This window comes from Schistocerca piceifrons, chromosome 1 (assembly GCF_021461385.2).
Source record: "Schistocerca piceifrons isolate TAMUIC-IGC-003096 chromosome 1, iqSchPice1.1, whole genome shotgun sequence".
In the NCBI taxonomy this organism is placed as follows: Eukaryota; Metazoa; Arthropoda; class Insecta; order Orthoptera; family Acrididae; genus Schistocerca; species Schistocerca piceifrons.
Window position 1 is genome coordinate 841,924,383 of NC_060138.1, and position 26,253 is coordinate 841,950,635.

The following is a 26,253-nucleotide window of genomic DNA, read 5'->3' on the forward strand; positions in this document are numbered from 1 at the left end:
AGAGAAGAAGGTGGACAGGAAAAGTGAGGATAGGGAGATGGACAGAGAGAGGATTTAGATGAGTGTAATATAAGTGAGAAGCACGTACGTGAGCGAGACAGCGTGCGAAAAGGTAGTACCTTATAAAAAAGGATGTATCTACGGTTCGCACCTCCTCCTAAACCACTGGATCGGTTTCGGCCAATGTGTGCAAAAAAGCGCAGCTGAGGTATGAACCACCTGCCTCCCATAGTGGTAGGGTCAGATGAAAAGGACGGAGGGTGCTATAGAAAGATAACTAAGGAAGTGTGAACCCATGACAACCAAATTTTGTATCTATACGACCTGTAAATTATTTTTATAGAAACACTGTGAGTGTAATATATCCCTACCATCCACAAATCTGGGGACCAAAAGTAGTGACAAAATATAAAAATATGTAAATATTATTCCATAACAGCGCATTTTAGTATCGAATCGATAATTTTCGGAGTCACTTGACTTATTAGTGACATCTTGATGTTTCACCTCATGGGTGAGAGGGGGTGCGACGGGGTGTGGTGGGAACAAAGTCAGTGACATGTTAGCATATCTCTGTAACACCTATACAAAATCTGGTACATGCATTACTTGCACAGGAAAGAAAATTGACTGACACCCCTATGGGTACGAGTGGGAGTGAAATGGCTGACACAATAGCAAAACTCGCGAGCGCATGGAGCAGTTTCTGCCAAATTTAGTATATAAATGATTCAGTATATGTATAAAAATACTATGGGAATAACATACCACTATACCTCAAGGGATAAGGGTTGGGATGAGATGGACTGACATATAAAAATAGTTAATTGCTGTTCTTAGTTGACTTGGAATGCCTAAAACTACGGAACGCGGTCTGTCTCTTGCAAGTTTTGTTCAGTGCATCAACCAGGTCACAAGAATGAGCAGTGTAGGAAGCCAATAAATTTGTCAGGTCGAAGATCGTGCCACACGGTACAATACCTCAGACGCATTTAACTCCCACGGTGTAAAAAAAAAAAAAAAGAAAAAAAAACAGAGCATCAGACACTTGTCTACGTGAAATATACGTGACAGATGAATACGCTGGTTTAGTAGCTAAAAGAAAGCTTTGTGCTTCAGTAAAAATTATTACTGACAGTTGCAGATGCTGCCTGTTGAAGGAAATTATTAGTACAGCAGTACTCACAGCAGCAGGATGAGATCGACCACGAAGATTCCGACGGAGATGAAGTAGAAAGCACCAGGGAGTGTGGAGACGGTGGCCTGGTAGACTTGTCCATAAATCAGGGATCCCAGCAGCGGCGCTATCGCTTCCAGAGTCATCACCAATGCGAACACCTGACCTGCGCACAATAGACGAACACCTCGTTATTGAGAACTAAGCAGCCAGATACTGACATGAAATGGCAGTCAGTTTGCTCTTGGGCACATAACATGTATTTGTTTGTCCTAACTCTTATAAAAAGTTGAAAAAATATTTTACGAGAAATTGAAATAATAAAATACATAACAAAAACCAGAAACAGGCTTACCTATCTCGTCCATCGTCACCAGCCTCACCAACATAGTTCTGGCCAGGACCCACACCATTCCACCAAAACAGCTGACAGCACCACCTGCAAATATACAACATTTTGTTTCTTCACTCAGATTTGTTATTCATAGTGACGGTGCTACTTTGGATGGAAGTACGGGAGAGCAACATAAAGCAACCAATCGAGCCTCGGCTATTTTCTTCACTGACATTTGTCCCATCGGCTGGGTTTTCCATTGTAAGAATCATTCTAATATCACATGTTCCAGAAAGTTCAATGTTATGCATGTGGGCTATGACCTCGTCTCCACAGTGCCTCGCACTGAAAAGTGAATTGCTATCTCTGGGTTGTGGTTCTTCCGCTCTTCCGCTGTGGTGACTGACCAGAGAGAGGACCGTGCTTTACCATCAGCAGCGTCATGTTATCTCATTTGTCTGTGAAATGAGACACACAGTGAGTCAACTCCCAGAAAACATACAGACTTGACGTGCTTCTCACTGAAGAACAAGGCAGTTCACATCCAAATCATGATTAGTTAGAGCAACATTGGTATTGGGAATAGGGATAAGTAAATGAAAAGGTTTTGAATTAGTTGTTATGATAAAGTCGTGATATGAAATTGAGATGATACATTAAATACAAGTGAAAATATATGTAAGGTTAATGACAATGTTTTTGAATAATACGTACACTAACAAGTATTGGCACACATGGTTTGATGCAACTCTCACGCTGGTCTATCATGTACGAACCCCTCCGTCTCTACATAACTTCTGTATCCTACATACATTTGATCATGCTATCTGTAGTCAAGCCTTGGGCCCGCTCTACTACTTACCCCCACCCCCCCACCCCCCACCCCCACCCACCCCCACGACCCACACACTATCATCAGCAATTTGACGATCCCTTGATTCCTCAGTATTTTTTCCATCATCTGATCCCTTCTTTTAGTCAAGTTGCACCACAAATTTCTTTTCCATCAATTCAGTTTAGAAGCTCTAGTAGCTTTACTTAATGAGCCACCCATCTTACCTTCATTATGTTGCAAGTGGGTCAGTTCATCGTCTGTCAAGTGAGGATACGCATTCAGCAGAAAGGAGATTGCGACAGAAGACCAAAGGAAGCGAAACAAGCATTTCCGTTAGCTTGTAAGACATGTTACAAGAATCTCTCTCTCTTTCACAGGAGCGCATAGAGAAGAATTGACGCATCAGTTAACAGCCTGTTAAGTGAATATAGCAGAATAAGTAGGTTACATTCGGTCATTACGAAATTAGCCTCACGTCATACTCTCATGCCAGCTATCCAGCTCATGTGATGAGTTGACCATTGGGACCGATTACATTCCGAGTAATAGCACTCGATTCCATGGCTACAATACAATAGTGAATTTACGTCCTAGGTACTCCAGCACACTCCATCAACTAGTCGAAGTTGTGCTCGAGGTGATGGCCTTCACGTGTTGAACTTCATGCTGCTCGCCACCTACCATCTACGGTTGGAGAAAGTGACTGTCTTTCAAAAAGAATACATCACAGGGGGCTGCCAGCACTGAACTTCAATGCGGAAACAAGCAACAGGGCCTCTCGGGGTCGACATTCCCGTTCAACATTCATGTTCTCTGGGTGCTGAAACCTAGCAGGAGTAGGAAGGAGATCAATTGACCACAGAACTACGATACAATGTCCAACGCGAATGGGTCATCAACGGTCATCGTAGAATTTGGAGAGGGGCCAATGGCACTCCAGCAGACCACTTTGCGCTGGGCAATGGTCGTGCCTGCTCGCGGCAGCTCACCACGGCCCTGGACTCACGCAACTTCACCTGGCCGTGCAACAGCGGAGTTGAATGGACAGACGTCAGCTACAATACAACACGTAGCTGATGAGCAACAGCCGAGGCTGGTGCGAAAGGGCGATGACTTGTAAACAACGAGAATAAATGATTGTTTTCTTTTTGAGTCATCAGTCTTGTGACTGGTTTGATGTGACCCGCCACGAATTCATCTCCTGCGCTAACCTTTTCATCTCAGAGAAGCAGTTGTAACCTACATCCTCAGTTATTTGCTAAATTAATTCTTATCTCTGTCTTCTCAACAGTATGTACCTTCTACAGCTCTCTCTAGTACCAAGGAAGTTATCTCCTGATGGCTCAACAGGCTCCGTCCGTTCTTCTTGTCCGTGTTTTCTATATGTTTCTTTCCTCGCCGATTCTGTGGAGAACGTCATCATTCCGTACCTTATGAATCCACCCGATTTTTAACATTCTTCTGTAGCACCATCATTCAAAGGCTTCGATGCTACTCTATTCAAATTTTCGCACAGTCTATGTTTCACAACCTACAATTCTGTGCTTCAAATAAACATTCGTAGAAATTTCTTACTCAACTTAAGACTACTGGCTTCTCTAGGATAGTAGTCCCCTTTTCGACAGTGCTATCCTGCTTTCTTTGTCCTCCTTGCTCGATCCTCACGGATTATCTTGCTGCCTGGGTACTACAATATCTTAACTTCGTCTACTTCGTGATTCCCAAATCTGGTGTTACGTTTCTCGCTGTCCTCCTATATTAGTTTTCATTATTTTCGTCTTCCTTTGATTTTACTTCCTTTGATTTTACTTCTTACAAGGGAACCTCCCCATCGCACCCCCCTCAGATTTAGTTATAAGTTGGCATAGTGAATAGGCCTTGAAAAACTGAACACAGATCAATCGAGAAAACAGGAAGAAGTTCCGATCTATGAAAAAAAATAAACAAAATATACAAAGTGAGTAGTTCATGCGCAAGATAGGCAACACAAGGACAGTATAAGCTCAGGAGCGCTGTGGTCCCGTTGTTAGCGTAAGCGGCTGTGGAGCGAGAGGTCCTTGGTTCAAGTCTTCCCTCGAGTGAAAAGTTTAATTTTTTGGTTTCAGACAATTATTATCTGTCCGTCAGTCCGTCCGATGCGACTGTGAAACTGTTGCATTTGTTTGTTGCAGTTTATGTGACAAACTCTTATCTTTTCGTCACTTTTTTGGCAGTGATTATCACATCCACAAGAAAACCTAAATCGGGCAAGGTAGAAGAATCTTTTTACCCATTCGCCAAGTGTACAAGTTAGGTGGGTCGACAACATATTCCTGTCATGTGACGCACATGCCGTCACCAGTGTCATATAGAATATATCAGACGTGTTTTCCTGTGGTGAAGGAATCGGTTGACCCATGACCTTGCGATCAAATGTTTTCGGTTCCCATTGGAGAGGCACGTCCTGTCGTCTACTAATCGTACGGTTTTGCGCTGCGGTCGCAAAACACAGACACTAAACCTATAACAGTGAACAGAGACGTCAATGAACAAACAGACAGATCATAACTTTGCGAAAATAAAGAAAGTAAATTTGTCACCCGAGGTAAGACTTGAACCACGAACGTCTCATTCCGCCGCTGTTCACGCTAACCACGGGACCACGGCGCTCATGAGCCCAGACGCTCATTGATGTTGCTTATCTTCCGCATGGACTACTCAGTTTGAATATTTCGCTTATTTTTTTCATAGTTCCACACAACTTCTTCCTGTTTTCTCCATTGATCTGTGTTCAGTTTTTCAAGGCCTATCCACTGTGCCAACTTATAACTAAATCTGAGGGGGGTGCGATAGGGAGGTTCCCTTGTTAGTAGCGTCGTTGGCGCTTCACAGGTTCCAAACAGATATCCTGACTTCACACAGAGGTGTCTCCTCTAGGCCTTCTGCATTTAGACTTATACTCTACGTTTTTGGTAATGCTGCCTATACGAAGAAAAACGACGCAGGAAACTGAAAGGTATTTCACCTTTGAAACAACAGTCGTTAAACATAGGTGACATCACACATGGCAGTTATATGTCATTAGATCCCAGAAAATCCTCGTTATAATGTGTTAAGAGTTATCGGATATTAACGGTGCATTAAAGGAGAGAACTAGAGGCCAGTACCCTTACGATAGGAGCAAGCTGTCATCCGTTTACTCACCTATATACATAAACCTCCAGTCTGGAGCTATGGCGTACAGGATGGTGCCGACGATCTTGCAGCCGAAAGTAATGACAGCTATCCACGCGTCCTGCAGTCGCAGCCAGCGCACGAACACCAGGACGCCAATCAGGGTGCCTGCAAAGCACGTCTCCTCAGGTCATTGTCTTCTCTCTCACTGTCACTAAGCATCTAATCTGGGGTCTCTCCTGGTATCTAATGACGCCGAATCGACTCCCCACCCGTATTCTGTTGCAAGCCAGTTCTGAGTCATGTGATTAAGAACAAAATTACAGACACTAATCAACGTTTACGATTTTTGTCTTCCCTTCATATGGGAGAGTGTATGGTAAAATCTTTTCCGTTCCAAATCAATCACAATTATTGCTTGCACGTACTGCAATAGCAAAAATGCGTGAAAATGCTGCTATTTCCCTTGACATTTAGATTTGAATATTAACCGTCGCCGTATTCTGTTCTGCGAATCGATTCTAAATATTTCACAACGAAAAAGTGTAATACTGAGATTGCATTGACAAGTGTCATATATCGGGCTCATGTGTACTGTTACCTACACAGGTGTCCAGATTTTGAAGAAGATGAGAAGAGTAAAAGCGAACTGGAATTTTCGAAAAGTGGAGTACGGTCTTCCCCCCTTCTCATCGTGTCATGTTTTATAGTGCATTATGTTAATCCCATTACACGGAGAGTCTCGGGAAGAATGGTCAGTATTCAGGGATATGTCAGGAAGGTTCAAATGGCGCAAAAAAGGATATTGCGAGTCAGGGCTTGGCCATAGCCTAGTGGATGTTTCCAGAATGAAATTTTCACTGTACTGCGCAACGTGCGCAGATATGAAAATTTGTGGATAGATTAAAACTGTGTACAGGACCGAACTGGGCCTCGGGAGCTTTACCTTTAGCGTGCACGCGCTCTCGACTGCGCTACCGAAGCACACCACACTGTTTTACTTCTGATAGTATCTCATCTCTCATCCTTAAACTGCAGCGAAACTTGCAAGACTAGTACTCCTGGAAAAAAGAATGACGCTACAGTTTTAATCTGCCAGGAATTTTAGTTTCAGCGTACACTCCACTGCATAGTGAAAATTTCATTCTGGAAACATCCCCCAGGCTGTGGGCGAGCCATGTCCCCTCAATATCCTTTCTTCCATGAGTGCTAGTCTTGCAAGTATCGCAGGAGATATTGTGTGAACTTTTCAGATGCGGTACTGGCGGAAGTAAAGATGTAAGAACGGATCATGAGTCGTGTTTGAACACTCAGTCGGTAAAGCACTTGACAGCTAACACCAAAGGTCCCGAACTCGAGACTCGGTCCGCCACACAGTTTTAATCTGCTAGGATGTTTCATAAGTAACCTTGTCACTACTGAAGCTACAACTCATGTTCGATATGCTATTTTCATAAACTGTGCTAGAAAGACAGTAATATCCAAATAATAAAATACTGCTGAAGTTCAGTAAAGACACGAAATGTCAATTAGTTTTTAGTAATTTACTTAACCACAAGGGTTCGACATACTGTCGTTGGTTGCAATGTCCCAAGTTTTTGCTTCCGTCTTAGATCCTATAGGCTTACAGTCTACAGCAAAGCGAATCATAGTAAAACTACTTAAGGTACAGTGCAAATAGAAACGTGTAAACCAAATAAAATGTTAAAGGTTTTAAATGGAGATGAATAGTTATCATGAAACGACTTACCTAGGGCAGTGGTTCCGTTATTGTAAAAACCGTACAGCTGCGTGTCTGCTGGTCCCCACTTCAATATGTCGTTATAGAGATTGTAAGAGGGAACTGATTCACCTGCAAAACAAACAGTAAGTAGGGATTAGAGGCAGGAGAGATTTCGTGAACAGCTAGACTGCAAAATGTGTCACGCTCCTGCCGTGAACAGGACAACTCTACCACTGTCGAGGAGGAAGACAATAGTGAGCGGGCTTTTTGTTCCGTGGCCAGCGCAGATGCCCGCCAACGTGAAAGCAGCTAATTCAGTCGCAACCGTCGCACTACAGGCTAGAGTGTTACTGTCGTATAGGACTTGCTCTGCCCAACAAAAAAAGCTATAAACTGAGCACATATCCAGTGCTGGCCATTAAAACTGGTATACGGCGAGGACATAATGCAAATGATTAACATTTCGGCTGTTCGGCTGGATCGCAGAAAGTAAGTAGGAATAACGGCACCCAGTTTTCTGTACGAGGAAAGATTATGCAATATATATGTAATTCAGATATCACATATAAATATTGTTTGTGGGAAGACCGTGTTGTCTTTTGTGAAAGGTGGAGAATCGGGTGTATCGAGACTGCAAGCTACCTTCCCACGATACGGTTGCTAGCATTGGTCGTGACTCTATGACTGTTGTGCTAATACTGAATCGACGGTTGCAGTAGAGCTACACTCAGCTCCATCCATGGCCTACACGACTAGCGCCCGAAAGGACAGGCATTGTTCTCTCTGCCATGCGCGACCATACAGTCGGTCGCGTACCCTGAGTCAGGCAGGAAATGGGCTCGTTTGCAGCGACAGCAGTCTCCAGAAGTCCGGAGCTACCGGCGAGGACTGCCATCACTGAGACAGCTGTTGCAGCTTCCAATGGCGCAGCAGCAGACAGAGTCGCGCCCAAAGACAGCAGTGGACTCAGGAGGCCCACAACATCATCTTTTCGGATGTGACCACACTACATTAGTCGTCATCGTAATGTTTCAGCAAAGGGAGTGACGGAATGTCGAGCCAATAAGTACACCACACGATCATCACTCGTTCGCATAGTATTTAATGAACACAGCAGATGCGCTGTTTCTTACGTTTTAAGGCCAGTATCTGTGAGCTGACTTCGAGACCTGTGTGACGCCATCCTTCAATAACATAAAGCAAATGCACATGTTGCTGATGCTGTCCTGGTCCACAGAGGGTGTTCGACTGTCGTCCTCTCCAGTACGTACTTCAAACCATTCATTCACTGAAAACACGTAGTCACGTATCTCCGAGAACCTGGCTTGAGACAGGTCACCAGCTACTACGATTAATAAGCCCTGGCACAAAGTTGAATCACCATGGAATGACATACCCGGGTCTGTGATCCAAGCTCTGTTTGACTCGATACCCAATCGGACGACTACTGTTTTTGCTGTCAGCTCTGCACCCTCTGTACCCCAAATCACCTAGAAATGTAGTATTTTTTCCTCTTCTGTTCGGTATAAGCACAATAAGTAAAATTTCGTTATTTATCATCTTTTGTGGTGTTGCAATTTTGAAGGTTAGCAGGGAACGCTAAGATCATTTCTTTGAGCAACATTTAGTTAATGGCTGTATTATAGGGATACCGAGCGAGCGTTTAACACATCTGTGAATAGGTCGTGCTTACCCATTAAGGAGAGCATGCCGCTGATGACGACAAAGATGACGATGAAGATGGTGGCCCGGCCGTTATGTGGCCGCTTCTTGAGGCACGTCTTGAGCGCGTCGCGCACCAGCTGCGGCCGGAAGATCCCCTTGCAGCAGCCACAGCTCTCCTGAGGGCAGAAGACATACGAACGTTTCTTTAGAAGTATTCGTCCTGACACGCCCTTCAACAGCCACACCTCAATCGAGCGAATGATCCACACTGAGGTGACAAATGTCATGGGATAGAGATGTACACATATACAGATGGTGGTAGTATCGCAATGTCGGGGCTGTCATTTGTAGTCACGTGATCCACTTGAAAAGGTTTTCGACGATCGCAACTTGTTTGAAGAAGATTCTGGACAAATCGAGTGAATGATTTGGCCACCCAGATTACTCGACGTGAGTCCCATCGAACATTTATGGGACATAATCAGGAGGTCAGTTCGTGAAAAAAATCCTGCCCAGCAACCCTTTCTTGCAATTATGGACCGCTATGGAGACAGCATGGCTCAATTTTTCTACAGAACTATTGAGTCCATGACATACCGAGTTGCTGCACTACGACAGGCAAAAGGAGTCTGATACGATGTAAGGAAGTCCCCAGTACTTTTTATCACCTCAGTGTTAACTATGAAAAAAGATTTTGTATCAGTCTCACAACGGGCGAAATTCTTTTCTAATACTATAAGGCAGAAAGGTGGAAGGAGTATATACAGGGTTATACAAGGTCGATGTTCTTGAGGACAATAGTATGGAAATGGAAGAGGATGTAGATGAAGAATATGAAATGGGAGATATGATATTGCGTGAAGAGTTTGACAGAGCACCGAAAGACCTAAGTAGAAACAAGGCCCCGGGAGTAGACAACATTCCATTAGAACTGCTGATAGCCTAGGGAGAGACAGCCCTGACAAAACTCTACCATATGGTGAGCAAGATGTGTGACACAGGCGGAATAGCCTCAGACTTCAAGAAGAATATAATAATTCCAAACCCAAAGAAAGAAAGTGTTGACAAGTGTGAAAATTACCGAACTATCAGTTTAAGACACGGCTACAAAATACTAACACGACTTCTTTTTACAGACGAATGGAAAAACTGGTAGAAGCCGACCTAGGGGAAGATCAGTTTGGTTTCAGTAGAAATGTTGGAACACTTGAGGCCATACTGACACACGACTTATCTTAGAAAATACATTAAGGAAAGGCAAACCTACGTTTCTAGCATTTGTAGACTTACAGAAAGTTTTTGACAACGCTGACTGGAATACTCTCTTTCAAATACTGAAGGTGGCAGGGGTAAAATATAGGGAGCGAAAGGCTATTTGCAATTTGTACAGAAACCAGATGGCAGTTAGAAGAGTCGAGGGGCATGAAAGGGAAGCAGTGATTGGGAAGGAAGTGAGACAGGGTTGTAGCGTATCCCCGATGTTATTCGATCTGTATATTGAGCAAGCAGTAAAGGAAACGAAAGAAAAATTCGGAATAGGAATTAAAATCCATGGAGAAGAAATAAAATCTTTGAGGTTCGCCGATGACATTGTAATTCTGTCAGATACAGCAAAGGATCTGGAAGAGTAGCTGAACGGAATGGACAGTGTCTTGAAAGGAGGATGTAAGATGAACACCAACAAAAGCAAAACGAGGATAATGGAATGTAGTCGAACTAAATCGGGTGATGCTGAGAGAATTAGATCAGGAAATGAGACACTTAAAGTGGTAAATGAGTTTTGCTATTTGGGGAGCAAAATAATTGATAATGGTCGAAGTAGAGAGGCCATAAAATGCATACTGGCAATGGCAAGGAAAGCGTTTCTGGAGAAGAGAAATTTGTTAACATCGAGTAAAGATTTAAGTGTCAGGAAGTCGTTTCTGAAAGTATTTGTATGGAGTGTAGCCATGTATGGAAGTGAAACGTGGTCGATAAATAGTTTAAACAAGAAGGGAATAGAAGCTTTCGAAATGTGGTGCTACAGAAGAATGCTGAAGATTAGATGGGTAGATCACATAAGTAATGCGGAGGTATTGAATAGAATTGGGTAGAAGAGGAGTTTGTGGCACAACTTGGCTAGAAGAAGGGATCGGTTGGTAGGACATATTCTGAGGTATAAAGGAATGACCAATTTGTTATTGAAGGGCAGAGTGGAAGGTAAAAATCGTAGAGGGGGACCAAGAGATGAATACACTAAACAGATTCGGAAGGATGTAGGTTGCAGTAGTTACTTGGAGATGAAGCTTGCACAGGATAAAGTAGCATGGAAAGCTGCATCAAACCAATCTCTGGACTGAAGACCACAACAACAACATTTTCGTTACTAATCTTTTGACCTCAGGAACTTACTCCATACAGCCAAGTGTATAACAGATACAAAAGTAAACTTGCCTTCTCAGAGTAGTTCTGAGAGTACGCTGTATCTCCAATACAGCCCGAAATTCGTTCCCAGATACGAGTGTGTTTGAAAACTTCTTTGAGCAGCTTGGTTTCTGACTGATCGAGGTAGTGCCAATTATAATAATTCTAATAATAATAATAATAACATGGTTATTAAATTAAACATGCAGGAATTCTGATTTGGTATCCTTGTGGATACTTAGGCATCAATATTGTAGCTTTCTAGGGTGTAGAATAAGATGTGTTGCAATTGAAGGGGATTCGGCTGTGAACCCATCTTGAGGTGACTATACATTCAGTGTTGGTGTTTAATATACCTGAAATATCCAAATTGTAATTGCACAGTTGTCTCATTTTTTTACAAAAACATTTCGATTTTCACACTTTAACTTCACATTTGTCACCATAGTAATTATTTGAACTGCCATGTCCACATCAAACTTTGGATGTGGCGAGTTCATGGAATGTGGAACATGAAAATGAATGTACAATCACCTGAAGATGTGTGCAATCCCGAAACTCGTTGTCCCCTAAATAAAGCACCTTCAGTTGTGACTGGTACTGCATCTTATTCTACACCGTATAAAGGGACAGTAACGAAGTACAACAGCCTCCATTATGAATTAAATTAACTTCAGTTCTATAATGTAACAGGAATGAAGAGTTGCACATATTTACCATAATGCTCGAATAAGCAGATTTTTTATTGAGATTTTTATGGAATATTCAGCAAGTAGACTACTTTTTTATTCAAGAATGTGACCTCCTACCACGTTACAGTGTGTGTGTACTCTCATAATTGTATAGTAACATTTTCGTTTTCCTGTTCTCTCTCTAAAATAATTTCAGGCAAAATTGCTTACAAATCGTCTTGTAAATCAGCACGCTGGCCAGTTGTTGTGGATCATCCTTTCTGCAGGCAGGTATGTCTCATTCCATTGTAGGACACTGAGCTGTGGAGTTCTGAGAACCCACAAGCTTGTCTTTCGTTAATGGTGTGTCCTCTGCAGCTATAGTTTCAGATCGCCCCTCAAGAGCGAATGCCGTGTAAGCAAATTGCACAACGGAATTCAACGAGCGTGGTACATTATGGGAGGGCCCTAAGCACTATATCCTTTGTGAGTCCCGTCTAACTTGCTATTGATTCTTCCGGAGGATGGGGGTTGCTTCATTAACTATGTAACGTAAATCAAGGAACTCAATATATTCATGATTTACTTTGTAAATGGCATAGCAAAACCTCGAACTAGTCTAGCATTCATTACAAACAGTTCACTGAAATCAAGTAGTGCATAGGTGATCAAAATTGTTTGTTATACCTAGTTGTTGGCAAGGATCTGATCGGGATGAGAGTAATAAACTGACCAAGCCGCTTTTCTATCATCAGTATCGTAACACGGAGGTAAATGTTGAGCATGCAGTGGTTGTCAGGTGAAAGAATGACAGCCAGTGAAGTCAAGCATAATACCAGGGGAAAGCGAGCGAGTTAACGCATCTGCCCTGCCCAACCATGCAGCTGCTGCGACATGATCTTGCCACAGTCAGGAAGTGCCTTCTGCCTCTCCTCAGTCAGCATCCTTGGTGTAGTAGTGCTTACAAAGTGCGCAGCTCAAGTCTTTCTCTCTCTGCATTATATCAAACCTAAGTGTTCATCCTTCTCTGGCGTATGCAGCCTAAGTGTCCAAAACGTAACTCTCCTTGTTCTGGCGGCTGTGCCCTGTGTGTGTCTGAAGTTTTTCGATCAAGCGCTAAATTTTCCACCAACACTTGCCAGTGGTATATTTTGCAATGGCTTGAGTCATCCCTCCAGAGACTCCATAAAACTTTTCCTCCAATCAACTGACTTATCACCCACCTCCATTTAAAAGGGGGATACAGAACCTACATCTTAGGACATCCTCTGGTGAGTGCTAGTACCTATGCCGTTGGAGAGTTGTCGCCACCGTGGGAAAACAATAAGGAGAAAATTATCTTGATTCTCTTATTGTCAGTCTGAAGAGCCACCAGCCACGCAATAATAATTCAAGCTAGGTTGTGTTGGTCTACGCTTTCTAAAGATGTTATCTTCGGCTGGAGAATATCCTTTCTCGTACTCAGAGATTCTGACAACCTTTTCACGAAGCCTCTCAACCAACCGGAAAAGTTGTTTCACGTCGTGCTGTGGGTGCGTGCTGCGACCACAAAGTTAAATTCGTGGAGCAGCGCAGAGACGGAGCTTAGTTTTAAGTCGGTAGCGGAGTCTGTCGGAATATGGTCCCGTGGCTCTAGAGATTCTGTCTCCTGGAGTCTTGCTGCCACACAATAGTTCTGCCACCTTTCTTGGAGCAAGTGCTGCGTCCGGTCTGAAAGAAAGCCACCTCCCTCACCCCCAGGGTCAATCCGCAGTGATGTCTGCGTTCTTCCTCACGCACGCACTCACCCTCAATGGCCTCCTGTCCATTTCAATACACAGTTATTACAACAAGAAAGAAATGAAATCAGAATATAAATAGCCCAGAGAGTTAGTAGTGCCATGAGAGTCACACTTGATTTAAATTCCAAGAGTTCTAACTGTCATTAACACACTAATTCGTTCCATCATCTTATACAGGGCTATTACAAATGATTGAAGCGATTTCGTAAATTCACTGTAGCTCCATTCATTGACATATGGTCACGACACACTACAGATACGGAGAAAAACTCATAAAGTTTTGATCGGCTGAAGCCGCACTTCAGGTTTCTGCCACCAGAGCGCTCGGGAGCGCAGTGAGACAAAATGGCGACAGGAGCCGAGAAAGCGTATGTCGTGCTTGAAATGCACTCACATCAGTCAGTCATAACAGTGCAACGACACTTCAGGACGAAGTTCAACAAAGATCCACCAACTGCTAACTCCATTCGGCGATGGTATGCGCAGTTTAAAGCTTCTGGATGCCTCTGCAAGAGGAAATCAACGGGTCGGCCTGCAGTGAGCGAAGAAACGGTTGAACGCGTGCGGGCAAGTTCACGCGTAGCCCGCGGAAGTCGACGAATAAAGCAAGCAGGGAGCTAAACGTACCACAGCCGACGGTTTGGAAAATCTTACGGAAAAGGCTAAAGCAGAAACCTTACCGTTTACAATTGCTACAAGCCCTGACACCCGATGACAAAGGCAAACGCTTTGAATTTTCGGCGCGGTTGCAACAGCTCATGGAAGAGGATGCGTTCAGTGCGAAACTTGTTTTTAGTGATGAAACAACATTTTTTCTTAATGGTGAAGTGAACAGACACAATGTGCGACTCACGCATTCGTGCAGCAAATTCGCAGTTCACCAAAAGTTAACGTGTTTTGTGCAATCTCACGGTTTAAAGTTTATGGCCCCTTTTTCTTGTGCGAAAAAAACGTTACAGGACACGTGTATCTGGACATGCTGGAAAATTGGCTCATGCCACAACTGGAGACCGACAGCGCCGACTTCATCTTTCAACAGGATGGTGCTCCACCGCACTTCCATCATGATGTTCAGCATTTCTTAAACAGGAGATTGGAAAACCGATGGATCGGTCGTGGTGGAGATCATGATCAGCAATTCATGTCATGGCCTCCACGCTCTCCCGACTTAACCCCATGCGATTTCTTTCTGTGGGGTTATGTGAAAGATTCAGTGTTTAAACCTCCTCTACCAAGAAACGTGCCAGAACTGCGAGCTCGCATCAACGATGCTTTCGAACTCATTGATTGGGACATGCTGCGCCGAGTGTGGGAGGAACTTGATTATCGGCTTGATGTCTCCCGAATCACTAAAGGGGCACATATCGAACATTTGTGGATGCCTAAAAAACTTTTTGAGTTTTTGTATGTGTGTACAAAGCATTGTGAAAATATCTCAAATAATAAAGTTATTGTAGAGCTGTGAAATCGCTTCAATCATTTGTAACAACCCTGTACATTAATGAGATGTAGCTAGCCGGAAAAAAAAACTAGCCATCTCTCAGAGCCTCAGTATGCTTGTCTCAAAATTATTTCGTCATTTACAGTGAAACTAATGTGAGATTCTCCCTCCCACTCTCCAGCTCATAACGCAGGTATGTTCTTGTTGTTGATGGCGAAATTATGGCTGAGACTAGTTTGGATCAAGGCAGATGCAAAAATTACATACTGTTTTTCCCCAGCAGTAAACCAGACACTCGATAGCTTGCTCGAGTGTGACTTACCTAGGACCTGACCAGGATCTCTATCGAATTTAAACCTGTCCATTGCTGATTATGAAGATGTAGTTGTATCTTCAGTATGACTGCAGAATGATAATAACTATATCGGGCTGAGTATATCAACAAATTTTATAGAGTGAATGGTCAAAATTGTTACTGCTGCAGGTTGAACTCCTCTCTAAGCCACTGGCAGCTCTAACATAGGGTAATAAACGCTATTTTTTCCTCTAGTGTTGTAGGTATGCACATCACTGCTCTTCTCAATTTATGATTGATTATTTATAGCGAATTTCCTTAGGAAAAATATGTATTGTGGCGATGCAGATACAATACCTAGCTCCTTGAAGAGATACCTACATGACGTCCATAAGTGAAGATGACATATTAATTCTTAGTGCTCGCTTTTTTGCAATCAACACCTAATTGTTTACCAAAAAATTATTCCATACGACATTGTTGATTGGAAACATGCAGAGTATGTCAGGAGGTTAGTATGTTTGTTTCCAAGATCAGCATCATACGAAGAGCAAAACTAGCTGAACTTCACTGTTTGTGAAGCTCAGTAACAAGCTTCTTTCAGTTTAAGTTATGGTCAATATGTGCACCCTAAAATCAGGAGCGTTCTACCCAACTTACTGAGTCTACTCATGTGCTTCATCTACTGTTGATATGGCTCTGTTTGTTGTATAGTGAAGACTGCAGTCTGTTTATCCAAAATTTACAGAGAGCCCATTTTAGGAGAACCATTAATAATTCTTTGGAAGATATCATGTACTAATTCTTCTGTTGGTTTCTCTCCAATAGAATTTATGAAACCACTAGTATCATCCACTGAAGTACCCGTTTTGCTTGTTGAATATTAAATGAAAGTGAATATTAAGTGAAAGTGGAAAGTCATCCACTTATATAAGGAATAGTAGTGGACCCAAAATTGAACCCTGTGGAACTCCTTTTGTGATTTTACTCCAATCATTACACTTTTTTTTTTTTGTACCTTTCCAATACTGTCTGAAATATTCAGCACAACCTTCTGCATGTAAAGCTATCGGTTCTATAAAACTTGTATTTTTCTAATAGAGAATCATGATGTACAGACTCGAAGGCGTTGCAGAGATCACAGAAAATACCAACAGGCGATATATTATTATTTAAAGCTTTTGCTATTTGATGAGTGAACGTATAAATAGCGTTCTCAGTCAAGCAACCTTTCTGGAATCCAAACTGTGATATGCTAAGTAAATCGTTTCAACTTAAGTGTGTGACTACTTTGGAGTGCATTACTTTCTCGAATATTTCGGAAAAGATCTCAGTAAGAAAGCTGGACGATAACTGTTTAAATCTGTCTTGTCATCTTTCTTATGTACTGGTTTAATACTTGCATATTTTAACGTGTCTGGAAAAATTCCTTGAGCCAGTGCTGCACTGCGTATATCACTAATGACATCGTTATTAAGTTCTAATTACGTTTCAGAACTCTGTCGGAAATACCGTTAATCTCACAAGAGCTTTTGTGTTTTAGAATTTTTATGATTGTTTAATTTCAGTGAAGAATGTTTGCCCTTCTACTAGCTGCTTAAAATTTTATGGAATGGCATTTTAATATGTTCTCTTGCTTCTTCTACTGAACCATTTAAACCTATATTTGCTGCTGAAATACTTGCAACTTGTGAGTTATCAGTGACAACATTGTCATTTAGTTTAATTGTTGTGGAATATTGTACACTGACTGGTTGTTCTGTCTCCCATTTGACAGTGTTCCAACGGCTTTAATTTTATTATCTACATTATTCATTTCTGTCAGGACACATATACTTCTGGAGATTATAATGACTGTTTGTATGAAGTTCTCGTTCTTTGTAGCATGAAAGACAGTACGAAAAAATTCACAAGCCTTGTGGACTGCAGTCTTCTTCGCAGGACAGTAGAAATAGTGTAAAGGGCAGCAGTGACTTACATCCTCGGGCGGGGTGTACGGCGGCACGGTCTCCGGCAGCAGGAAGACGGCGTAGAGCAGACACGCCAGCATGAGGCAGGCGGCCATCGTGTACACACCATAGTACTGCAGAGCGGCCGTGATGGGCGCCGACAGCCCCGAGCCCAGCATCGTGCCCGTGTACTGCGACACGTCCAGGATGCCCAGCCTGCGGCAGCCAAAGGTCTGAGGCATGATTCGCGAAATGCCAGCAACAGTGGGCTAACATAAAGCTTATACCACAATCTGACGTTAACAAAGCAGTGAACGTGCATCGAATAAACTTGTTTCCTGAAATGTAGTTATTTAATACCTCGTATTATTGAAGTAATAAAAAGACGTGCTTACCGCGTTGTAGTGGACACAAAAATAAAAAAGGACAAACAAATCAAAAACATTAGTGTGTATTGCAATAGTTCATCTATATAGAAGATGCCGAACCTAGTGTTGTGTACATAGTTCCGTGTAGTCAGCACGTACACAACTTTCCCACTAGAGCGCGCTCCGCTAAGCACAACAGCACAGGTGCAGTGCTTGTCCATCTCCGCACTACAAGATGGCGCTGCCATAGAGACAGACCAAATTCTGCTTCCGCCGATCCGCGTATTAATATGTAAGGCAGCCAATGAGATTGCTGTTAACATAGAACCTTTTCTCCTCGCGGATCACACTCGCACAGTGATACATGATCACGCGAGGTATTATAATGAGTGTACAGACCTCCGATTAGTCAGTCTGCACCAGTCTGTACCAGTCTGCATTTGTCTGCACCAGTCTGTACCAGTGTGCATTAGTCTGTACCAGTCTGTACGAGTTCTACATTTGTCTGTACCAGTCTATAGTCAAGTTTCAGTCTACGCCTAATAAGATTATCATATTCCTGTACATAGCCATGAAGATAAATGTATACACACTTTTGTCAAGTATCAGAGGTATATATGAGAATAAAATTAACATACCAATACAAAAGGAACTTCAGATTGTCAATTGTAAATAACATCCAGAACCAAGTTAAGTAATTTTTATGCTGGTTATTATTTTAATAAATGTGTGTGAAAATTAATCAAGTACTGTTTAAAGTTGGTCACCATGAATCTGGTAGTCTAAGCGTGCAAGTGGCATTTCTGTCGTCTGACCGAACGGCAGAAGATAAACACGCCACGATAAGACCACGAGACACATTGCTGACACTCACTTACTTCGTTAGAGCGACAAGTCAAATAATCTGATGGTGTGTGTACTGAAGGCCTTACAGTAAGCACACCACACCTAGCCACAGTGCTCTGTTAACTTACTAAGAGAACCGACAGCAGTGTATCATTGCATCCACTAAGATGTTGTTTTTAACATCTTTCCCAGGCTGGACCACTGGAGAGCTTAGGTCCTTTTCAGCTATCATCCAATGAGATGCGATTGTGCTAGGAAGATTCGAAATTTGCTTTGCAATAAGGAACACCTCCTGAAAACTTGGATCAAAATTCACGGATTACCATAGAGACGTTAATGAAATTGCACTGTAGACTCGCGGTGCAACTGCGGCCAACATACACAAACTGTCAAGGTCAAGTTTCTTAACTGGAATGCTAAAATGGTTCAAATGGCTCTGAGCACTATAGGACTTAACATCTATGGTCATCAGTCCCCTAAAACTTTGAACTACTTAAACCTAACTAACCTAAGGACAGCACACAACACCCAGTCATCACGAGGCAGAGAAAATCCCTGACCCCGCTGGGAATCGAACCCGGGAACCCGGTAACCGGAATACTGTACTTATATATTTGTACATTAGACATCTTACTTTGTACGACTGTTTTATAATTTCAAAAGCGTTTTTACAGATACGTAGAAATGAAATTTTTTCAATACTTGACTATAAACACAAACTTTTGGTTTTTCTTTCTAATAGAAAACTTGTAAAGTCAACTCCGGGTTTCTCAGATATACTCTGATTAAAATTACTTGACAGTTGAAGTGCTGGAGGTGTATTTATCCAGTCAGAGTGCTTAACATCATGCCTGAACTATACACCGTTGCCAGACTGCCACAGAATGGTCAGTTAGTTAAATTACAGTTCCTTGTCTAGCTTTTCTTCATGTTGTGTTTGGATCCCGAATCCTGTGTCTGGCCCTTTTATTTCGCATTTTATCACACATCACACACACACACACACACAGACACACACACACACACACACACACACACACACACACACACACACGCACACATACAACGATGGTAGTGAAATACGCACATTTCGTACACGCCACTAGCCAAAGACTGCTGGATTCTTTCGTACAAGATGCTATTTGGATCCAATTATCAGGTAAACGTCGTACGACATGATGTAAAACCGAACTTTTTGAACGAAGGAAATGATCGTTGCAACTGACTTTGTATGCAAATAAATATAAGGACGCAGTCTGAAGCTCTTCAGCAGTGTAGTGGTAACACTGCAGTGTACAGTGTAAATTACACAGATGCGCATATCGTCAGGTGATAAAAACGTTTTTTTTTCATTCTTAAATCTTTACCATAGTAACTCCGGTTATTATTGTTTTCAATTAATTGGTTTCAATCAATTTTTTTATTTTTAGTCTTTTGGTGGATCATTTTGATCTTCGTATTAACTTCTTTATTTGCTCTTATTTTTCTTCCTATCGTTCTCGTTTCTTATGGAGTCTGCTATTGTCGCCTATAACGTACAAATCTGTTCCAATCAGAGCTGCTCATCGGTAGGCATTGCATCATCTCGCTCAGCAAAAACGAAAAGTCACAGTTCGCTTTTAAGGTTGAAACTGAGTTTCTTTCTGTCTGGAATTTGCTCCTACATGTCAGCTTTAAAAGCCGGGAGCAAAACGAGCCTGATTTACAGTTCTGTCACAGGCTGCTGAACGCTGTTTTGTTGAATAAATTGCACATAAAGAGGCTGTGTTTAGGCTGGGATACGACTGTAAGTTCAGGGTCATAATACAGGTTGTCTGCCAAAGTTCAGTAACTGGTCGTTTAAAATCAGAGCATCTCATGTTCCCGCCGTTCCTGATGGCAGCAGCTTCCAGCGTTGCTGCAAGTTACATGAACAGCATTTCAGCAGCTGTAAAGTGACCCGCCATGTTTGCGTGTTGCCTTTAACCGAGTGATGGGCTATGTGGCAACACTGTAGCGCCAAGTGACAGATGTCAACTTCAACTAATTTCAAGCGGACTATAGAAAGTGGTATTACGGGAGTACCGTCTTTTACGCGCTTCACAGATGTTCGCAAGGTGTAGATGTAGGACTGAGAGAGGCGCCAGCTTGCGAGGACGTACCGGACTGCCTTGTCGTCGACAGGGGCGACGTCCGCGATGTAGATGTTGGCCACGCCCATGAGGTTCATCATGCCGCCGCTGAAGGAGGCCACCACGGAGGGCAGCAGCAGCCACTCGGGCTGCAGGTCCGGCACCGCCGACTGGACCGCCCACGCAGCGTACGCCACGGTGTTGCCTGCGCACAGCACACACAGTCTCCGTCACACACCCGGCGGCCAGTGAAAACCTAAGCGTCGGTCAAATTGCTCTTGGCCAACTATCTGGATTGAAAATGCGCAACAAATATCTAAAATACCAATATATGATATGTATTTGCAGTTGCGAATATGGGAAACCGTTGGCTGTGTAATGAAATGACGACAATAAAAATTTGTGCCGCACCTGGACTCGAATACTGATTTCTTACTTATCGCAAACGGTCGCCTTATAACTTGTCTGTCGTAACACGACTACCGGCCAGACACAAACATACATATCTCGTCAACCAAGCGTCTACAGTGTGCACTCGTACAACCATTATCTATATTCCTATACATAGGAGACACGTTAATTGAATGTCGCATGCCCGTGTTGGCGGATAAGTATGATATATCGTAAACGACTTTCAATTAAAAAGTTTCCCCTGTATGGGACTGCACAGAATGGATGTATGAGTGCAGGTTGTAACCACGTGGTTTGGGTCTTGCTCGGATTGGTGCTTGGATAGCCTAATGGTAAGGAGACTGCTCGCAATCAGTAGGAAATCTGGGTTGGAGTACTGATCTGGCACAAATTTTCAGTGTCGCATTTCCGTTATACGGCTGATGGTTGTCCATCCAGTCTTGTCCTGAGGAAGGCCATTGTAATACGGTCGAAACGTTGGTTTTACAGTATACAATTAATGTATTTTACACAATTACGTGGAACAACACCCATGAGAATTTTAATCATCACAGCACAGGCTGCAGTAGACTAAGAGTTACCTTTAATATATGTCATACAGATCTTTGACTCGAAATGATATTTGTATGCAACTGTTACTTCCGCTCACGTTAGCTTCACAGATTCTCTTCCGATGATACCTTCGTGGAATTCTGGTTTCTTACCTAATTATCTGCTACGGTAGTGTAAACAATGATGGAACCGTGGTTAACGTACCGAGGAAAGACCATATGAAGATGGGACGGCGACCGAACTTATCGCTCCAGCTGCCGATGAACAATGCGACGAAAGCGGGGACCACCGCCTCGATGATGGTCTTGTACATGATCAGCGTGACGGCTTCGGCGCGCTTGTCGTCCGGGCAGCTGGTCGTGTCTTTCATGCGGCACACGCGCTCCGTGAAGAGCGCGCCGACGAACGAACTCACCGCCGTGGTGGAAAACATGAACAGCAGCACCATGGGCTCCACCGTCGGCCGCACGCGCCACCATTGCGCTGAAATATCCTTTGGTCAGCTCCACGCAGCACCGAACAAACTAAAAAAATTGTATTCCGTGCCTCACCGTGAGACTGGAGTCAATAAGGGCATAGAAATTTCAGTGCTGGAAATGATTTTTGTGCAAGAAGAAAAGTCTATTCGTGAATGAATGTGAGACTGATTAGCCTTGCCTTCTCTAATTTAGCAAATGATCATTTAGAATATTTCCAGAACAGTCCACGAACACAATATTTCGGTGAGCAACCCTGATGGCATCGTCACTGATGTACTGACACGGTCGCATCTCCTTCCGCCGTAACCTCGAATGGCAGTCAGCGCTCGAAGGCCCAACCCACCTAGGCAAGGGAAACACTCACCGATTAAAGTAGATACCGGTATTTTAGTCGGAATTTACGGTGTTTCTTTCTCTCTTTCCACGTTTTTATTAACAATCAAGTCAAAACAGAATGTGAGTTCTAGTGCTAATATTTTTGGTTTTTGAATAAAACTTGTTTTTTAAAAAAACGAGTACCGCTTGTTCGTACCATTTCCATAGCTTTGAAATAATAGGTCATTATGGAAACTGAGAAAAGCGATCAGCGCTATTTTAATAACATTACCTGCAGTTAGAAACTAGCAGCAAACAACGTGGCATAAGGATCGGTACAGCATTGCAGAGACAATAATGTACCTGTTGCCTTGTGGCGTGGTCTATTGGACGATCTGTGTGCAGTGGCCAAGACTAACCCCAACCTTGTCTGTTAGGGATCCCGAAAACCGACAGGATAAAACCGACACCAATATTTCAGTTCTGGTTAACTGATATTTTTCGTTATATTTTTGCTCTCGGTTATAATACGTGTTTTTTTATTTTTACTAACAACGGAGTAAAAAACCAAAATATCAATTAGCCATCGCAACAGTAATAAATTTTTCGTTTTTAGATAAACCTTTTTTTGCAAAAAAAGTGTAATTTTTACTCGTAAAATTTCCATTGCTTTGAAATATTGGAATATTACAGAAATTGGGAAAAGTGATCAGTACAATTTTAATAGCAACGGCGATTGCAAACAGCAATACAGGCAAGGCATAAGAATTGGTTCAACATTGCTTATACGATAATGTACCTTTTACCATGAGGCGTGCAGTGTACTACGTGTGTATATGTACATGGGTGTGCAAGACTTCCTTCATCTGGTGACTTATGGCTGTCGTCGTCGGGCATTATATTGGTCTTTCTATTATTTACTGTGACTGTGTGAACTGAATTATACTTTACGAGAACTAGATTCGAATAAAAGATTTGTTTATGTCTCCTGTATGAAATCAGTCCGTGAAACGTAAGTATCGAATTACGCAGTGCGCTATTGTTGCGATGCTACGTTCTTGTAATGGATCATTGATATTACATCTCCTCGAATTTAAGAACGTTTTTTTGTATCACGTGCTGGACACTGAATGACAGACTGCTAACATACACAAGCATTGTAAGCATGTGGTCCCAAATACAGAAACAATGTTATAGGACGTCTTCTATTTTCCATTACCTACATAGGAATTCAGTTACTTTCAAGATTGGTCAGTTAATTACGAAATGCTGAGAATACAACAATGGTAAGTCTTGCTGATGTGAGTAACCGTCTACCGTCTCAGACTATACCTTCTCCCTTCAGCATCTTATAACACGTTTATTTTGTGTAACAGAAGTGTTAGTGATTTTGACGTCTCTAAAGGTGAATGGCGTCTAACACTATAAAATGGTGAAAATCAATGTCTATAATCATCGTTTATGGGGCGCTGTACTTCACAGAGCGCGCGTTTAAAAGTAATCATTTCCCGCACTCTTCCTGTTGCGTTTGCCACTGTGGGTGACAGATATTTCAGAATGCGAGAAATACAAATCCAATATTTTTTGGAGTTAACTCTGTTGGTTCATGAAGTATCCGTGCATCACATGTTCCTCACACGAATCGGAAAATACTGCAATTCTGGAGCGCTGTACGAAAAATTAGCACAATTCTCACTTCATATTCTGAAACTATAACTTCCTTTGTGAGTCAGACAGTATACTCATATACTGTGGTATCGCAGTAGTCTACATTTCATTTAATCTCCAAAACTTACACTGTTAAATCATACAGATGGATTCAACCGTTTCGCAGATGACTCTGCCTTCTTTCACTAGAAATGTGGTACTATATTCCTCCATTATGTACTCTATGCCTGACACTACGACAAAAAATTCGCATAACGATATCACTGAAGTAAACTTAGCACTACCCTTTCGAGCATTCTCCTGAAGAAAGCGTAAACTGTGTTCAGTGTTTTCTGAGGCCTGCGATTCCATTCGTGTCCCGAAACTACAATGCGCTACCGTGTCATCCTCTCGCACAAACAAGTACCGTCGAATGACCTTTATCGTGTACAGCTCAGATTCTTCGACGGTACATTCCACTTTATTAACACTCGTTCGTACTGTTCCGAATACTTTCTAAACACTTTGATACGTTTATGTAGTACTAATAAGAAACAATCTTTAGTAGTTACGCGATGATGAATTATCACTCTCGGCTGGTTTGCTCATGGGGGCCACATGAAGATCATAAAATTAATATTCATATTAGTATGCTCAGCCCGATATTACACAACATGCAGCGGGTCAGAAAAGAGATGAATGAACAGTTACCCTGACGTTATTATATCAGGGTTTTAAGACTAACTGTGTACGCCGTTTACTTGCATCTTCCTTTATGCACCAAAGCCTGCTTTGTGCACAGTATCCCACTTTCTCTGGTGCTTAGGACACTATATACTTCCTCTGCTATAGCGCGTGTTATATGTCCGTATCACAGTTAAAAGTTTTTCGTCGGGCTGAAGACCTATGTGACAAGGTTCCGTTAAGTGTGGCATATGTCATATGTGGCTTTGAGTGCAGGGGAGCCGTGCCTCTTGGGGTATCATTTACGATACCTTCGCGCATGGTCAGAGCATTTGTAAGTTTCTTAATCTATTGACCGAGACAACTTAGCTAAAGTCTTGCCTCTAACTATAAAAGAAGTCCGACGATTCCTTAAGTATCCGCACAATTACCATCAGAGGCAATGGTGTCAGTCGCACAGTGGAACCTAAAGGTTACGAAATATCGTTATACCTTCTGACAGTTACAGCCAGAAACAGAAAGAACTTATGACAATGTGAAAACCTAATATTTATAGGGTCTATAGGAAACTGCTTGCAAAGAAATAGGACTAGTAATTTGCTGTTTGTCCTTTACATACGACAATTTTCTGGGTGGTACACGCTGTCTGGTAGCGATTATACTCACCTTTGCGTGAAGATTTGATTTGTTCCCCGTCATTGAGAATGGCTGACTGTTGGTCAGTGTGCGACACATCGTCTTGAACTGAAAGCTTCCGTTCGGTGTCCATGGTCTTCAAAGAGCAGAAACTCTGCAAATAACCCAGCAACAATTAAATGCATTGGCTTGGATTGTTGACAAATTAAGAGTAACTACTTGTTTACTCTAATGATAGAAGAAACATGATAATTACTTTAGACATTGTAAGATGTTTCGTCGTTGTTCTTCTGGGGGGTATGGAATTCATGAGAGAATAATCTAGTTCTGCTGATACAGGAATGGTCCTGTTTGCAAAACTGCGATAGTGTGTTTGGGTGTGGTCAGTTTACTGTCCTGGTTTACACAGTTAAAATGAGCTATGTCTCCAAAGGAGAGACACGGTCGTATTCGGTTGACAGCTATGCTGTATTTGCTATGTGCGCATCACCACTCGGTAACTCCTACTTATTATTTATATTTTCTGTTGAACTTTAAAACAGATTACTAGAACTTCCCCTCTAATAGCGTGTTGATCCACCTCTGACGTTGAAAGTGGCTGCAATGAATGCAACGAACATGTCCTCCATAGTAGACGAAAACTTGTTGTCAGCTTGGGCTCATGGCTTTGTGGGATCTGCACCGCACTTTAACCCCACCACCAGCTCTTACCAACTGAAATCAGGACTCATCTGACGAGGCAATCGTCTAGGGTCCGATCGATATGGTCACGAGCCC

At 42.5% G+C, this 26,253-nt stretch overlaps 1 protein-coding gene across 1 annotated transcript; it reads right to left on the minus strand.

The window, feature by feature from the left end:
• Positions 1 to 1,182: 1,182 nt before the first annotated feature.
• LOC124775616 (proton-coupled folate transporter-like) lies at positions 1,183 to 22,163 on the minus strand. The gene is made up of 8 exons (XM_047250448.1): positions 21,920 to 22,163; positions 20,783 to 20,957; positions 17,457 to 17,643; positions 8,916 to 9,063; positions 7,250 to 7,351; positions 5,530 to 5,667; positions 1,533 to 1,616; positions 1,183 to 1,343 (listed from the first exon to the last, which is right to left on the minus strand). The coding sequence occupies exons 1-8, from the start codon at positions 22,161 to 22,163 to the stop codon at positions 1,183 to 1,185; spliced, it is 1,239 nt and encodes a 412-aa protein (XP_047106404.1).
• Between the last annotated feature and the right edge of the window lie 4,090 nt (positions 22,164 to 26,253).

Coding starts and splice junctions, on each gene's coding strand:
- LOC124775616 (XM_047250448.1), bottom strand. CDS start 22,163: ATGGTGCTGCTGTTCATGTTTTCCACCACGGCGGTGAGTTCGTTCGTC. Junction 20,958..21,919: donor CTTCATATGGTCTTTCCTCG/GTACGTTAACCA, acceptor TGCTGTGCGCAG/GCAACACCGTGGCGTACGCT. Junction 5,668..7,249: donor TAACGGAACCACTGCCCTAG/GTAAGTCGTTTC, acceptor CGTGCTTTGCAG/GCACCCTGATTGGCGTCCTG.